This window comes from Scyliorhinus torazame, chromosome 7 (genome assembly GCF_047496885.1).
Source record: "Scyliorhinus torazame isolate Kashiwa2021f chromosome 7, sScyTor2.1, whole genome shotgun sequence".
Classification (NCBI taxonomy): domain Eukaryota; kingdom Metazoa; phylum Chordata; class Chondrichthyes; order Carcharhiniformes; family Scyliorhinidae; genus Scyliorhinus; species Scyliorhinus torazame.
In genome coordinates, this window is record NC_092713.1 from 80,264,007 (window position 1) to 80,279,476 (window position 15,470).

The 15,470-nt window shown below is 43.8% G+C and overlaps 1 protein-coding gene across 8 annotated transcripts in view; it reads right to left on the minus strand.

Moving 5' to 3' along the window:
* Window positions 1-15,470, minus strand: part of patj (PATJ crumbs cell polarity complex component) — a 565,709-nt gene that overhangs the window by 462,034 nt on the left and 88,205 nt on the right. For all 8 annotated transcript variants that reach the window (XM_072510952.1, XM_072510955.1, XM_072510950.1 and 5 more), the window contains 2 exons: window positions 14,325-14,401; window positions 5,022-5,078 (listed from right to left, as the gene is read on the minus strand). In XM_072510952.1, the coding sequence (XP_072367053.1) occupies window positions 5,022-5,078; window positions 14,325-14,401 (134 nt within the window). The remainder of the gene's footprint in view (window positions 1-5,021; window positions 5,079-14,324; window positions 14,402-15,470) is intronic.

Sequence of the window (15,470 nt, forward strand, 5' to 3'; positions counted from 1 at the left end):
TTTGATTGAAAAGACTGAATTCATGATAAGTTGAAACAAGGCTGGAGGAGTAGCCTAGCACAAGCTAAAGGAAAAGTCTCTGGGGGAAGAAAACCTCACTGTGAAAAACAGTTCCGAGGTTAAAAATTCCCAGGCTGAGATAGGCAAAGGACAGAAGTAAACCCTCAGGGATGCTCTAAAAGTCTTAAAACATGGAATTTTGTCATGTAATTCTTTCAGCTATTGACTGAAGTTGATATTTATTCTTAAAAGTTACGCATCTCCATGGAGATCATGTCAAATAGTTGCACAGAAGAATCTAGCAACCACCCAAAGAAACAATAAACATTTCAGCTGTCAGCTGATTTTTCAAAAATGGACATGAACTTGGTTTATAATTACCATCAATATACCTTTTTTTTAGTTAATGAAACTAATGCATCTTAACTGGACTTTGGTGCAAAGGCACCTGAAGGGGGTGGGAATTATTCAACTTCTGCATTGTTTCCTGTTGATAACTAATCATGATCTCTGCAATTAATTAGTTTTCACACAATCTCAGTCTTCAAGTAACACTTACTCACTAACAACTTGCATATCGATGCTCTATTTGAGTTGCCTTTGCCTATTCACTCCAAGCCCCATTACAGCTTTGCTCCATGCATGGGTAAAAGAACAAAATTCCAGAGGTGGAAGTGAGGGTGACTGCCTTTGACATCAAGGTAACATTTGGTTCAGTGTGGCAACAAAGAGACCAAGCAAAATTGAAGTAAACTGGGAATCGGGGGAAAAGACCTCTGTGCTTGTCATGTAGCCAAGAACAAAGGAAATGGTTGTGGTTGCTGAAGATCAATCATCTCAGTTGCAGGACATCACTGCAGGAGTTCCTTGGGTGGTGTCTAGGCCCAACTATCTTTAGCTGCTTTGTCAATATTGGCACGGCTCTGTAGACCGGGTTTAATTCCGGCCTTGGGTCACTGTTTGTGTGGAGTTTGTAAGTTCTTGTGCCTACGTGAGTTTCCTTCAGCTGCTCCAGTTTCCTCTCACAGTCCAAAGATGAGCAAGTTAGGTGGATTGGCCATGCTAAATTGCCCCTTGGTGTCCAAAAAGGTTTGGTAGGGCTACTGGATGACAGGGATAGGGTGGGGGCGTGGACCTAGGTTCGGTGCGCTTTCAGAATGGCCTCCGTCTGCACTGTAGGAACTCTATGATTCCATTATTCTATCTCACCATCAAAAGGTCAGAACTGGGGATGTTCTTTGATGTTTGCACAGTGTTCAGTTCCACTCTCAGCTTCGCAAATAATAAAACATTCCATGCTTACATGCATCAAGACCTAATAATTGGCAAGTAACAATCACGCAATGCAAGTGTCAGGCAATGACCATCGCAAGATGATCCAAATCTAATCACCCCCCTTTAACGATCAACAGAAGCAACAGGAAACAAAGATGATCCTTCATGCCTAACTCCCTGGAATGGGGTGGGGGGAACATCATTGACCAGAAACTAAACTGGACCGGCCATATAGATGCTGTAACTCCAAAACCAGTTCAGCAGCTGGGAATTCTGAACTAATTCGCTTCCTGACTCGCCAAAGCCTGTCCACCAACTACAAGGAACAAGCCAGAAGTATTACCGAATATTCCCCATTTGTCTGGATGAATGCAGTTCCAACACCACTCAAGAAACTAGATGCCATCCTGGACAAAGCAGCTGACGTGATTGGCACCCCATCTAGCACCCGAACAGTGGTTAGCACTGTTGCTTCACAGCGCAAGGGTCCCGGGTTCGATTCCCGCTTGGGTCACTGTCTATGCGGAGTCTGCAGGTTCTCCCGGTGTCTGCGTGAGTTTCCCCTAGGTGCTCCAGTTTCCTCCCACAAGTCCCGAAAGACGTGGTTGTTAGGTGAATTTGACATTCTGAATTCTTCCTGAGTTGTACCCGAACAGGCGCTAGAGTGTGGCGACTAGGGGATTTTCAGTAACTACATTGCAGTGCTAATGTAAGCTTACTTGTGACAATCATGAAGATTATTATATTACTCCTCCACCAGCTATGTACTGTGTGTACCACTGACAAGGTGCAATGCAGCAACTCATCAAGCCTCTTTTGAAAGCACTGTCCAAATCAGTGACTTTTACCAGCTAGAATAACCAAGGCCACAGGCACATGGGAACAGCATTAACACAAATTCACCTCCAGTCACATACTGTCCAGATTTGGAAATGTATTATTGTTCCTTCATCATTGCTGATTCAAACTCCTGGAACTCTTTCCTGAACTGGCTGCAACAGTTCAAGAATGTGATTCACCACCACCTTAGAACCACAGAATTCCTACAGTACAGAAAGAGGCCATTTGGCCCAACGGGTCTGCACCAACCCTCTGAAAGAGCGCTCTACATAGGCCCACTGCCCCGCCCTATCCCTGTAGCCCCACCTAAACTACACATGTTTTTGGACACTAAGGGGCAATTTAGGATGGTCAATCCACCTCACCTGCACATCTTTGGAATGTGGGAGGAAACCGAAGCATCCAGAGGAAACCACACGTGGACCGGGGAGAAAGTGTAAACTCCAAACACACAATTACCCAAAGCCGGAATTGAACCTGGGTCCCTGGCGCTGTAAGACAGCAGTGCTAACCACTGTGCGGCCGTGCCTCCATTCTCAAAATACAATTACATATGGGCGATGAATACTGATCATGCCAGTGAAGCCCATATTCCATGGAAGTCCACAAAAAGCAGGCCAATTCCAACCTGCCTAATTAACTTCCTGTCAGCCTACTCTTGATCATTATCAATGATGGAAGGAGTCATCGACAGCGCTATCAAGCAGCACTTACTCAGCAATAACCTGTTCACTGACACTAAGCTTGACCTCATTATAACCTTGGTTCATGCATGGGAAAAACAGCTGAGTTCAAAAGGTGAGTGGGCTCCCTTAACATCAAGGCAGTATTTGACTGAGTGTGGAATCAAGGAGCTTCGCAAAACTGGAGTTTGTTGCAGTCACACCAACACAAGGAAAGGTGGTTGCAGTTGAAGGTCAAAATCTATCACAGGTTATCACCGAGGATGTTCCTCAGGGTAGTGTCCTAGACCCAACCATCTTCAGCAGATTCATCAATGACCTTCCTTCCATCAGGAGGTCAGAAGTGAGCATGTTCTCTGATGATTGCACAATATTCAGCACCATTCGTGACTCCTCAAAAACTGAAGTTGTACATGTCCAAATGCAGAAAGATCTGGATAGAAACATGGAAAATAGTAGCAGGAGAAGGCCATTCAGCCCTTTGAGCCTGCTCCATCATTCATTATCATGGCGGATCATCCAACTTAATAGCCTGATCCTGCCTTCCCCATATCCTTTGATCTCCTTTGCTCCAAGTGCTATTTCTAACTGATTCTACAACCTGCACTGCAACAACACAAATTGGCTCCTCCGACAGTACCTTTCAAAACCACAACCTCTACCACCTCAAAGGACAAGGACAGCAGATATATGGGAACATGCCACCTCCATGTTCCCCTCCATGCGACACACAATCCTGACTTGGAACTATATCACCATTCCTTCACTGTTGTTGGGTTAAAATCCTGGAACGCCTTTCCTAACAATACTGTGGGCGTACTGACCCTATATGAATTGCAGCAGTTCAAGTCTCACCACCAACTTCTCAAGGAACATTAGGGAAGGGCAATAAATGCTGCTCTATCTTGTGAAATATTTTGCTTTAATTCAAAATGTTTTAAATCTTGCCACTGATAGTTCTCACATCATGCTTTGATGTTTCTGCTGTTAGTCCTGATATAACAATATAATTTGGAGTGGATATTTAATCTAAGCACTTAAACAGTACAATCTTAAGGTTTACATTTACTTGGTAAGTCTGTGAATTATGACACATCAATTCACTTTTGTACTTGAAAATCAATGGCAGATATATTCTGTTCCTCTTGGTACACCTAATATAAGACCATAAGACATAGGAGTGGAAGTAAGGCCATTCGGCCCATCGAGTCCACTCCGCCATTCAATCATGGCTGATTTCAACTCCATTTACCCGCTCTCTCTCCATAGCCCTCAATTCCTTGAGAAATCAAGAATTTATCAACTTCTGTCTTAAAGACACTCAACGTATCTGTCTGAATGATATATAATCTTCGAATCGTGGTTTTGCCTCTTATTGCAATAGCATTTCACGGATCTTTTCTCCTACCCAAGCTTGATTCCTTCTTGATCACTAGGTTATAGCTGTAACTGAATATGGCTGGTTAAAGAACTTTGATATTACATTTCAGCCTGTTCAACAATCTGATTTGTCAAATTTCCATTTTATTTCAGATTGCAATCCACAGCAGTTACTGTAGTTATAATCTTTCTCCACCATTAACTAGGCTATTAAATGCAGCTGCAACTGGAGTTGTTTTGCAATTTAGAAAAGAAAACAAAGTCCTTGTTTCAGAATATTTTTTGCTAGCTATGCAGCTCCCTCAGCCTCACATTAGCCTGTGAATAGCAATTAGTCAACCTGAGCTCTCAGGATGGCCGGTTGTGCAAAAACAACATTTCAATATCAAAAGACCATGTCTTTGTGAATATCCCAATATTCTTTGGCTTTTTAATAATACAACTTGTTATACACAACAAATGAAATTTGGAATAATAGTTTAAAACTACACAGTGCTTTTGTCCTGTCAATTACAAATCCACAACAGTCTTCTGCCAAGTTTATTCAGAGAATTATATCTTCATCAAAAAGTTACTTCCCAAGCTGCATTATTAGCCTGGTAAAACACGTCGGAATATTTTCTGTTTGATATTGTCACTGATGCCTGTTGACCACATGCCTGCCTTTAACAAGAACTTTTAAAATCTTCAGGATTTTCATGGGTTTAGTCAAGATGTTGCTCTTCGAGTCAACAATTGTAAATTTTCACAAGTGAAAGATGAGAGAAATGGGACAATTCTGAAACAAAGTAAACAATTACCCATTTCAATGATTAAGGCTTTGGAAGTATTGGGTGTCATTACCTTGGAGTATTTCTGCAATTCCACATCATCATATGTCTCAATGTCCAAATTAAGTATCTAATTATAAATGAGAAAAGTAATAAGAGTTAATTTGACTGAACTCAGCAAATGAACATTCCATTTTCACATATATTAACCTAATTATTCATGATGTTACAGATCAACACATTCTGTGCAAAATCTTAATTTATAGCATGGAGGGAATATTCCCAATTATTGTATGAGGCCTGTATACAAATGAAATCAAACTTCTGCGTTCACTTGGAGAGAATAAGAGAAGAGTTAAAAAATAAATCAAGGGGAGGAACTTATTGGATTTAATGCAGGTTAAAAAAAAAAAAACTTGTAATGGAGAAAATAACAATACTTAAGTCAGATAAATCCACAAAGCCTGATGGCTTCTACACCATGGTATTCAAAGAACATGGCGAGGAAATCGCAATGTGTTAATGATAATATCCAAACTCCTCACATTACCTGACATATTGAGAGGTTCCCTCGCTCAGGCAGCGTCTATCTCAAAAGTGTTGACATGATCTCCATTCCTCAATAAGAAAAAGTTTGATATCTTTCTACTATTACACTCAACTGTCTCCATTTCTAACCTTAAGTTTTTATAGCTTTGTTAATGCTCAGACCAGGGATGCAGGGGAGATAACAAACTTGAAGGGGTAACCATGATTCTAGGTAGAAATGTGTATTTCGATATCAAGATATAGGGAATACAGAAAGATGGTGAATTGATCACAAACTGAGACAAAATCACCAAGGATTTTATTTGTTTTTACAGGATGTGGGTTTTGCTGGCTAGGCCAGCATTTATTGCCCTCCAGAAGGAGATGGTGAGCTGCCTTCTTAAACCACTGAGGTATAGGCACGCCCACAGTGCTGTTTGGGAGGGAATTCCAGGACTTTGACCCAGCGACAGTGAAGGAACGGCAATACCTTTCCAAGGCAGGATGATGAGTGACTTGGAGGGGAAATTTCAGGTGTTGGTCTTCCCAGGTATCTGTTGTTCTTGTCCTTCTAGATGGTCGTGGCCGTGGGTTTGGAAGTTGTTGCCAAAGGAACATTGGTGAGTTACTGCAGTGCATCTTGTAGATGGTACACACTGCTGCCTCTGTGCATCAGTGGGGAAGGAATTGAATATTTGTGGAAGGGGTAGCAATCAAGTGAGCTGCTTTGTCCTGGATTGTGTCAAGCTTCTTCAGTGTTGTTGGAGCTGCACTCATCCAGGCAAATGGAGAGTATTCCATCACACTCCTGACTTGTGCCTTGTAGATGGTGGACAAGCTGTGGGGGGGGGGGGGGTCAGGAGGCAAGTTAATCGCAACAGGATTCTTAAACTTTGACCTGCTCTGGGAGGCACAGTATTTATATGGCTAGTACAGTTCAGTGAAAGCGGAGAAGGATATCTTGAAGATAAACAATTATCATCAACAGCAACTAATTTTCCTTACAGCATTGCATCCAGCATTTACTGATACCACAAAACAAGCATAGCAGGAAATTTAGCATAAACACAGGAGGTACAGAAAATCTAAGAAGCTCTCACACACATATTTAACAAGCAGAAACTATATTTTTGTGCTAGCCAATTCAGACAAATTGAGTGACACGTTTTCTTCAAACTACACTGCAACTGTTGGAAATACACAATATATGTCTGCTTGAAATTAAACTCAGTCATTTAAACCAAATATTAAACGGTATATATATGACAGGGAACTATATTGGATTTTGTTGATTCATTTGCACATCAATTCAGCTGTCGATATTTGGAATGCACGGGTCACTGTGCCAGATGTTAATCTGAATACAATGAAAACAGAAGAACAGACCTTACATTAGGTTACAGACTTGATATGTTTACTCTGTTTCTCTGCACAAATGCTACCAGACTTCTGCGTAAGGCTAGCATTTCAGTTTTTATTTTTGATTTCCAGTATTTTGCTTTTGTAAATCTGACTAAATTCCACTTCATAGAATCTACAGCACAGTGACAGGCCCTTCGGCCCAAACTGGTCCACGCCAACCAAAAAAACTCATCTAAGCTAACCCCATTTGCCTGCATTTGGCCCATATCCTTCCATACCTTTCCTATCCATGTATCTGTCCAAATACCTTTTACGTGTTGTCAATGTCCCTGCCTCAGCCACTTCCACCGGCAGCTCATCCCACACACGTACCAGCCTGCGTAAAAAAAGTTGTTCCTCAAGTTCCCATTAACTCTTTCCCCTCTTAACTTAAACCTATGCCCTCTAGTTCTCGATTCCCCAACCCTAGGAAAAAGACGGAGTGCATTCACCCTAGCCATGCTTCTCATAATCTTATACACCTCTATAAGATCACCCTGAGTATCCTACGCTCCAAAGAAAAAAAATCCTAGCCTGTCCAATCTCTCCCTATGACTCGCAAGTCCTGGCAACATCCTTGTAAATCTCTTCTGCACTCTCTCCAGTTTAATAACATCTTTCCTATAGCAAGGCGACCAAAACTGAACACAATACTCCAGGTGCGGCCTCACCAACATCCTGTACAACTGCAACATAATTTCCCAACTTCTAAACTTAATGCCCTGACTGATGAAGGCCAGCATGTCAAAAGCCTTCCTCACTGCCCTATCTCCCTGTGACACCAGCTTTAGAGAACTGTGCACCTGAATTCCTAGGTCCCTCTGTTCCACGATACTCCCTAAGGTCCTACCATTCACCGTAAAAGTCCTACCTTGATTTGACTTTCCAAAATGCAACACCTCACACCTCCCTGTATTGAGCTCCATTAGCCATTTCTCGACCCACTTCCCAGCTGATCAAGATCTTGCTGCAACTTTGGATAACTTTCCTCACTGTTTAGAATACCATCTATTTTAGTGTCATTTACAAACTTATTGATCATGCCTTGTACATTCTCATCCAAATCGTTAGCTATAGATAACAGACAGCAATCGGCCCAGCACTGACCCCTGAGGCACACCACTAGTTACAGGCTTCCAGTCCGACAAGCATCCTTCCACCATTACCCTCTGCTTCCTACCATCAAGCCAATTGTATATACAATTTGCCAGCTCTCACTGGATTCCATGTGAACTAACTTTCCAGAGTAGCCTGCCATGTGGAACTTAGTAAAGGCCTTACTGAAGTCCGTATAGACCACATCAACCACCCTGCCCTCATCAACCTTTCTGGTCACTTCAAAGAACTCTAACAAATTTGTACGGCATGATCTCCCATGCACAAAGCCGTGATGATTACTCCTAATCAAATGCTGTCTTTCCAAATGCATGTATATCTTATCCCTCAGAATCCTCTCTAATAACTTAGGCACCACAGGTGTTTGGCTTACAGGTCTATAATTCCCAGGGGTTTCTTTGCAGCCCTTCTTAAATAAGGGCACAACATTTGCTACCCTCCAGTCTTCTGGTACCTCACCTGTGACAAATATTCACCTCAATCCTCTCAGCCAAGGTACCTCATGCCCCCTTTTTGGCCTTCTAATTTCCTTCTCGAGTATACTCCTGTATCCTTTGTACACCTCCAGGGAATCCCTTGATTCAAGCTGCCTGTACCTGAGACATGCCTCCTTTTTTCTTGTGGCCAAAACCCTAATAAGTTTTGTTGTCCAGGGTTCCCTACTCCTGCCAGTCTTGCCCTTCATCTAAACAGGAACATATAGACCCTGAACCCTAGCTATTTCACTTTTAAAGGACTTGCCGGAGGTTTCTTTGCCCACAAACAAGCTACTCCAGTCAAACAAGCTCCTCATGTACCAGCCTCCCCGAACAGGCACCGGAATGTGGTGACTAGGGGCTTTTCACAGTAACTTCATTGAAGCCTACTCGTGACAATAAGCGATTTTCATTTTCAACCCTTGCAAACTCCTGTCTAATTCCATCAAAATTTGCCTTGCCCCAATTTAGAACTTGCACCAGTTTTGTCCCTTTCCATATGGTCACTGGTCTCAAAGTGGTCCCCCACCGTCACCTCCGTCTCTTGCCATGTCCAATTTCCCAAGAATAGGTCAAGTTTTGCCCTTTCCCGAGTAGAACCAGCCACTTGCTGCCTGAGGAAACTTTCCTGAACACACAAAACAAATTCCACCCCATATAAGCCCTTAACACTATGGTAATCACAGTCCATATTAGGGAAATTACAATCCTCTACTATGACAACCCTATTACTCCTGCAAGTCTCCCCAGTCTCCCTGCATATTTATTCTTCTAATTTCCGGTGACTATTTGAGGGTCTATAGTACAACCCCAATAAGGTCACCATCCCCTTCCTTTTTCTTAGTTCCACCCACAAATCCTCGCTGGATGATCCCTCAGTTATTTCATCTCTGACTACTGCCGTGATGCTCCCCTTAATCAAACATGCAATTCCCCCTTCTCTCTTTCCTCCACCTCTGTCCTGCCTAAAGCACCTGTATCCTGGAACATTAAGCTGCCAGTCCTGTACCTCCCTTAACCATGTTTCAGTTATGGCTAGAATATCCCTGTCCCACGTAGTTATCTATGTCCGGAGTTCATCAGCCTTACGTGTCAGCCCTCTTGCATTGAAATAGATGCAATTTAATCCAACAGGTTTTCCTGCTCCCTGCTGTGCTCCTGCCTATCATGTCCATTTAGCTTGTTGTTGCCAAGTACTGCATCTCCTTTCAGCCCCTCATTTGCTTCCCTGCTGCTGAGGATCCCCCCCCCTCTCGCCCATCTAGTTTAAACTCTCCCTTGTAGCACTAGCAAATCTGCCCCCCAGGATATTGCCCCCCCTCCCCCCCCCCCCCCCCCCAGTTCAAATGCAAACTGTCCCTCTTGCAACTCCCCATCCTATCTGCCCCAGAAAAGATCACAATGATCTAAGAACCTGAATCCCTGCCCCTGCACCCTTTAGCCATACATTCATCTGTTATCCATTCCCTTTCTGCCTGTGGACTCAGCCTGCGGTGCGACTACCTTGCTACACTGTGCCAATATGCTGCTAATGGCAGCACATTGGCAAAGAGGTTAGCACTGCTGCCTCACAGCACCAAGGACCCAGGTTCAATTCCGACCATGGGTGACTAATCTGTGTCGAGTTTGCATATTCTTCCTGTGTCTGCATGGGTTTCTTCCAGGTGCTCTGGTTTCCTCCCACAGTCCAAAGGTGTGAAGGTCAGATGGATTGGCCATGTTAAATTTCCCCTTAGTGTCCAACGATTGGGTAGGGTTACGGGGATAGGGCAGTATCTATGATACTCTCTGCCTCATGGATGCTCCAGTGTCGCCAGCCGCCGGTCAAGCTCTGAAAAAAGGACTTTCAAGAGCTGCAGCTGGAGACACTTTCTGCACACATGCTGGCCCAGGGCACTCAATGTGTCTGGCTTCCCACATACAGTAGGAATAGCAATCCTGAGTTTGAGCTCTCCTACTCTGAGTTAGCTCTTTGGATTAAACTTTTAAAGGACTGTTACCTTCCCTTAACCTCATTAATACATAATATAGCCCTTACAAACTATAAACCAGAAAATAAAGACTGAACTAAGTATAAGTGATAATAGTAGTATAAATACTTACCTCTATACTCACCCAATGTCACTTTCCCCATGTCACTTTCGAATCCTGATGTCACCACAGGAGCTCCGCCTCTGGATTGAGTGAAGGTATCCTGGGGTTCTCATTTTAAAGTTCTCCCACTGCTATGTTCAGCTGCTCCTCACCTCTCTCTGTGATTTCTGGTGCTCTGTACTGTAGGAGTTACTGAAAGTCCCTCTTTCCGCTTATGCTCTAAATTCCCTAAGATCTTATTTCTATTTTAAAGAACAGAAGTACTCATCAATCAGATCACTTCTTTCCTCTTTCACCTAATGCCCTGTTTCACCAAACTCCAGCTGCAATTCTAATACAACAAGCCAGCACTCCAGTGAAAGTGGTGGATGGGGTGTCAATCAAGCGCACTGCTTTATTCTGGATGCTGTAGCTTATTGCGTGTTATTGAGTTGCACTCATCCAGGTTAGTGCAGAGTATTCCATCACACTCTGGCGGCATGGTAGCACAGTGGTTAGCACAGTTGCTTGACAGCTCCAGGATCCAAGGTTCGATTCCCGGCTTGGCTCACTGTCTGTGAAGAGTCTGCAAGTTCTCCCCGTGTCCGTGTGGGTTTCCTCCGGGAGTTCTGGTTTACTCCCACAGTCCAAAGATGTGCAGGTTAGGTGGATTGGCCATGCTAAGTTGCCCTTAGTGTCCAAAAAGGATGGGTGGAGATAGCGTGGAGGTGTGGGCTTGGTTAGGGTGCAGACTTGATGGGCCGAATAGCCTCCTTCTGCACTGCAAATTCGATGAATTCTATGGACGAGTGTCTTGTAAATGGTGGACAGGCTTTGGAGAATCAGGAGGAAGGTTACTCTCTGTAGAATTTGCAGCCTCTGACCTACTTTTGTAACCACGGATTTACGTGGCTAGTCCAGTTGTTTCTGGTCAATGGCAGCCCGCAGGAAGTTGATAATGGGGGGGATTCAGTGATAGTGCAGCACGGTAGCACAGTGGTTAGCACTGTTACTTCACAGCGCCAGGATCCCAAGTTCAATTCCCGGCTTGGGTCACTGTCCGTGCGGAGTCTCCCCGTGTCGGCGTGGGTTTCCTCTGGCTGCTCCAGTTTCCTCTCTCAAGTCCCAAAAGGCGTGCTGTTAGGTAATTTGGACATTCTGAATTCTCCCTCAGTGTATCCAAATAGGCGCCGGAGTGTAGCAACTCGAGGATTTTCACAGTAACTTCATTACAGTGTTAATATAAGCCCACTTGTGAAAATCATAAAGATTATTGGTTATTAATGCCATTGAGTGACATGGGGAGATGGTTGGATTCTCTTGTTGGAGGTGACACTTGTGTGACGCGAATGTTAGTTGCCACTTATCAGCCTAAGCTTGAGGCCAGGTCTTGCTGTATATGGCACTGGCTGCTTCAGTATCTGAGGAGTCATGAATGGTGCTGAATATTTTGCAATCGGCAGCAAACATCCCCATTTCTGACCTTAAGGTGGAGAGAAGGTCATTGACGGAGCAGCTGAAGATGGTTAGGCCATGGACACTAAAGTGCGGAACTCCTGCTGTGATATTCTGGGACAGAGATGATTGACCTCCAACAATCACAACCATCTTCCATTGTGCTAGGTATGACGCCAACCAGTGAAATGGTTTGCCTGATTCCCATTGATTCCAGTTTTGCTAGGCGCACAATCACCTGCTGCCTTGATGTCAAGGACAGTCACTCTCATCTCACCCATGGCATTCAGTTCTTTTGTGGCGTTCAACATGGAGGAGCAATGGTTCATCAGCTTGGGGCAGAGGGGACGGTATTGTAGGTGGTAACCAGCCGCACGTTTCCTTGCCCACTTTTGACCTAATGTCATGAGGAGTCATGGGGTCCAGAGTCAATGTTGAGAATTCCCAGAGCAACTCGCCTGTCATCTCACAGGGATACACAGGAATGATTGTGGTATATGGCTATGCCAGGCTGTTGTTTAACTAATTTTGGCACAGACCCCAGATGTTAATGAGGAAGACTTGGCAGGTTCAACAGGGCTGGGTTTGCCATTGTCAGTTTCATTCTTTTTTGTAGCAGTTTGATGCATGCTAGGTCATTTCAGTTAAGAGACAACCACATTTGTGATTCTGGAGCGACAACTGGGTAAGGATGCAAACCATATGAGTTTTTATGACAATTAGTAATGGTTTCATGGTCACCAATACCAAGAGTAGCTCCCTTATTCCAGAGCTGAATGCCAGAGATGAGGTGAGAGTGACTGGTCTTGACATCAAGGCAGCATTTGACCGAGAATGGTATCAAGGAACCCTAGCTAAACTGAGTCAAAGGGAATCAGGCGGGAAACTCTCTGATGGTTGGAGTCATACCTGGCACAAAGCAAGATGGCTGTCATGGCTGGAGGTCAATCATCTCAGCTCCACGACATCACTGCAGGAGTTCCTCACGGTAGTGTCCTGGGGCCAACCATCTTCATCTGCTTCATCAATGACCTCCTTTCCATCATAAGGTCAGAAGTGGGATGTTCGCAGATGACTGCACAATGTTCAGCACCATTTGCCACTCCTCAGATAATGAAGCAGTCCATGTCCAAATGCAGCAAGACCTGGACAACATCCAGGCTTGGGCTGACAAGTGGCAAGTTACATTCGTGCCACACAAGTGCCTGGCAATGACCATCCCCTACAAGAGAGGAGCTAACCATCGCCCCTTGACATTCAATGCCATTACCATCGTTGAATCCCCAACAATCAACATCCTGGGGGTTACCATTGATCAGCAACGGAACTGGACTAGCCATATTAATACTGTGGCTACCAGGGCAGATCAAAGGTTAGGAATCCTACGGTGAGTAACTCACCTCCTGACCCCTCCCAAAGCCTGCCCACCATCTACAAGGCACAAGTCAGGAGTGTAAAGGAATACTCTCCACTTGCCTGGAGAAGGGCAGCTCCAACAACACTCAAGAAGCTCAACACCATCCAGGGCAAAGCAGCCCACTTGATTGCTCCTCTTTCCACAAACATTCAATCCCTCTATCACCGATAAACAGTGGCAGCCGTGTGCACCATCAACTAGATGCACTGCAGTAACTCATCAAGATTCCTTCGACAGCACAGTCCAAATCCACAACCACTGCCATCGAGAAGTACAAGAGCAGCAGATATGTGGGAACCCCGCCATCTGGAGGTTTCCCTCCAAGTCACTCACCACCCTGACTTGGAAATATATCGCCATTCCTTCACTGTCACTGGGGCAAAATCCTGGAACTCCCTCCATAACAGCACAGTGGGTGTACCTACATCTCAGTGACTGCAGCGGTTCAAGAAGGCAACTCGCAACAACCTTCTAAATGGCAATTAGGGTTGGGCAATAAATGCTGGTCTAACCAGCGACGCCCACACCCCAAAAATTAATTTTAAAAATTAATTTTCTTTTTATTGAATTCCATCAACTACTATGGTAGGATCTGAACCCATTAGCCTGGGCCTCTGGACCTTACCACTATGCTACCTCCTCCCCTCAGAATGTACTAGAATTAATGAAGAATATTTAATAAAATCTATTCAACTTCTATTGAATAGATTTCTCCCTAACACATGCACAGTGACTATATGTTAGATGAAACATTGCAATACTTAATCAGACTATGCTTAGAAACAGAATCTTAATTTTACAACTTTCTCAAATTAAGATTTGAGATAAAAATTCACTGACTTTATTGCATAATATTATAGTTTCCTGATACTAAATTCTTGTCAATTAGAATGGTGCTAGAAAATCATACCATCACTTCATACTGTGGTCCCAGCAAATTTTCCCATCTGGATTTCAATACTTCTCTTGCTGTAACAGGGTGGAATCCTAAAATTAAAATGCATCATGTTAATTTTCTGTTATTATTTATATATAATCTATAAAATAAATCAATAGTGAGCAAATTCATCCAGTTGGAAATGCAGCAACAGCCATAAATGCTACATTAGAAGCATTATATTAAGTTTCTAAATTCATACTTAGCTAGGAGTGCTCGGTGTTCTTTTTGAAATTAGGTAATTTTAAAAATTAATTCTTCAGCATTTGTTGCCCATCCCTAACTGCCCTTGAACTGAGTGGCTTTCGAGGCCATTTCAGAGGGGGCAATGAAGAGTCACCGCATCACTGTCAGGGTCTAGAGTCACATGTAAGCCAGATCAGATAAGGACGACAGATTTTCTTCCTTGAAGGACATTAGTGAACTAAATAGGTGTCATGGTCATTGGACTTTTAGATTTTTATTAAATTCAAATTTCACCAACTGCCATGGTGGGATTTTAACCCTGGTCCCCAGACAAATACCCTGGGTCTCTGGCTTACTAGTCTAGTGAAAATATCACCGCGCCTCCATCTCACCCTATATACATACTCATCAAAGATTCGCTGTGGAGTTCCCGAACTGGCTACTGACACTGAGATGTATGGATCAGCGGAATCCTACTGACCCCAAGGTCAAACACACATCAAGTTAACTTTCTATGCTTAGAACAAAAGGTATGAAAGGCCAAACAGCAGAGAAACTAACATCAGAGGGTAAACTGTGACCGATGTAGATGTGGGGGAGGGAAAGGGGAAGCAAAGGGGAGAAAAGGTAAGGAAAGGTGGATAAGATGGGGGGGGGGGGGGGGGCGAAGAGTAGGGGGGCCTTTCATACCTTTTGTTCTCTCTGGGGACTGCCATTAGCACCCTTTCCCTCTGGTTTCTTTTGCTATTAGCACCCAGTTTCCGTGGGTTTCTGTGGCTACGACTCATCTTTCATTCTCACTCCACAGTATAAATATTTTCCACTTTCTCGGTCTTATAGGTTTGACAAAGGGTCATCTGGACTTGAAACGTTAGCTCTTTTCTCTCCCTACAGATGTTGCCAGACCCGCTGAGATTTTCCAGAATGTTCTCT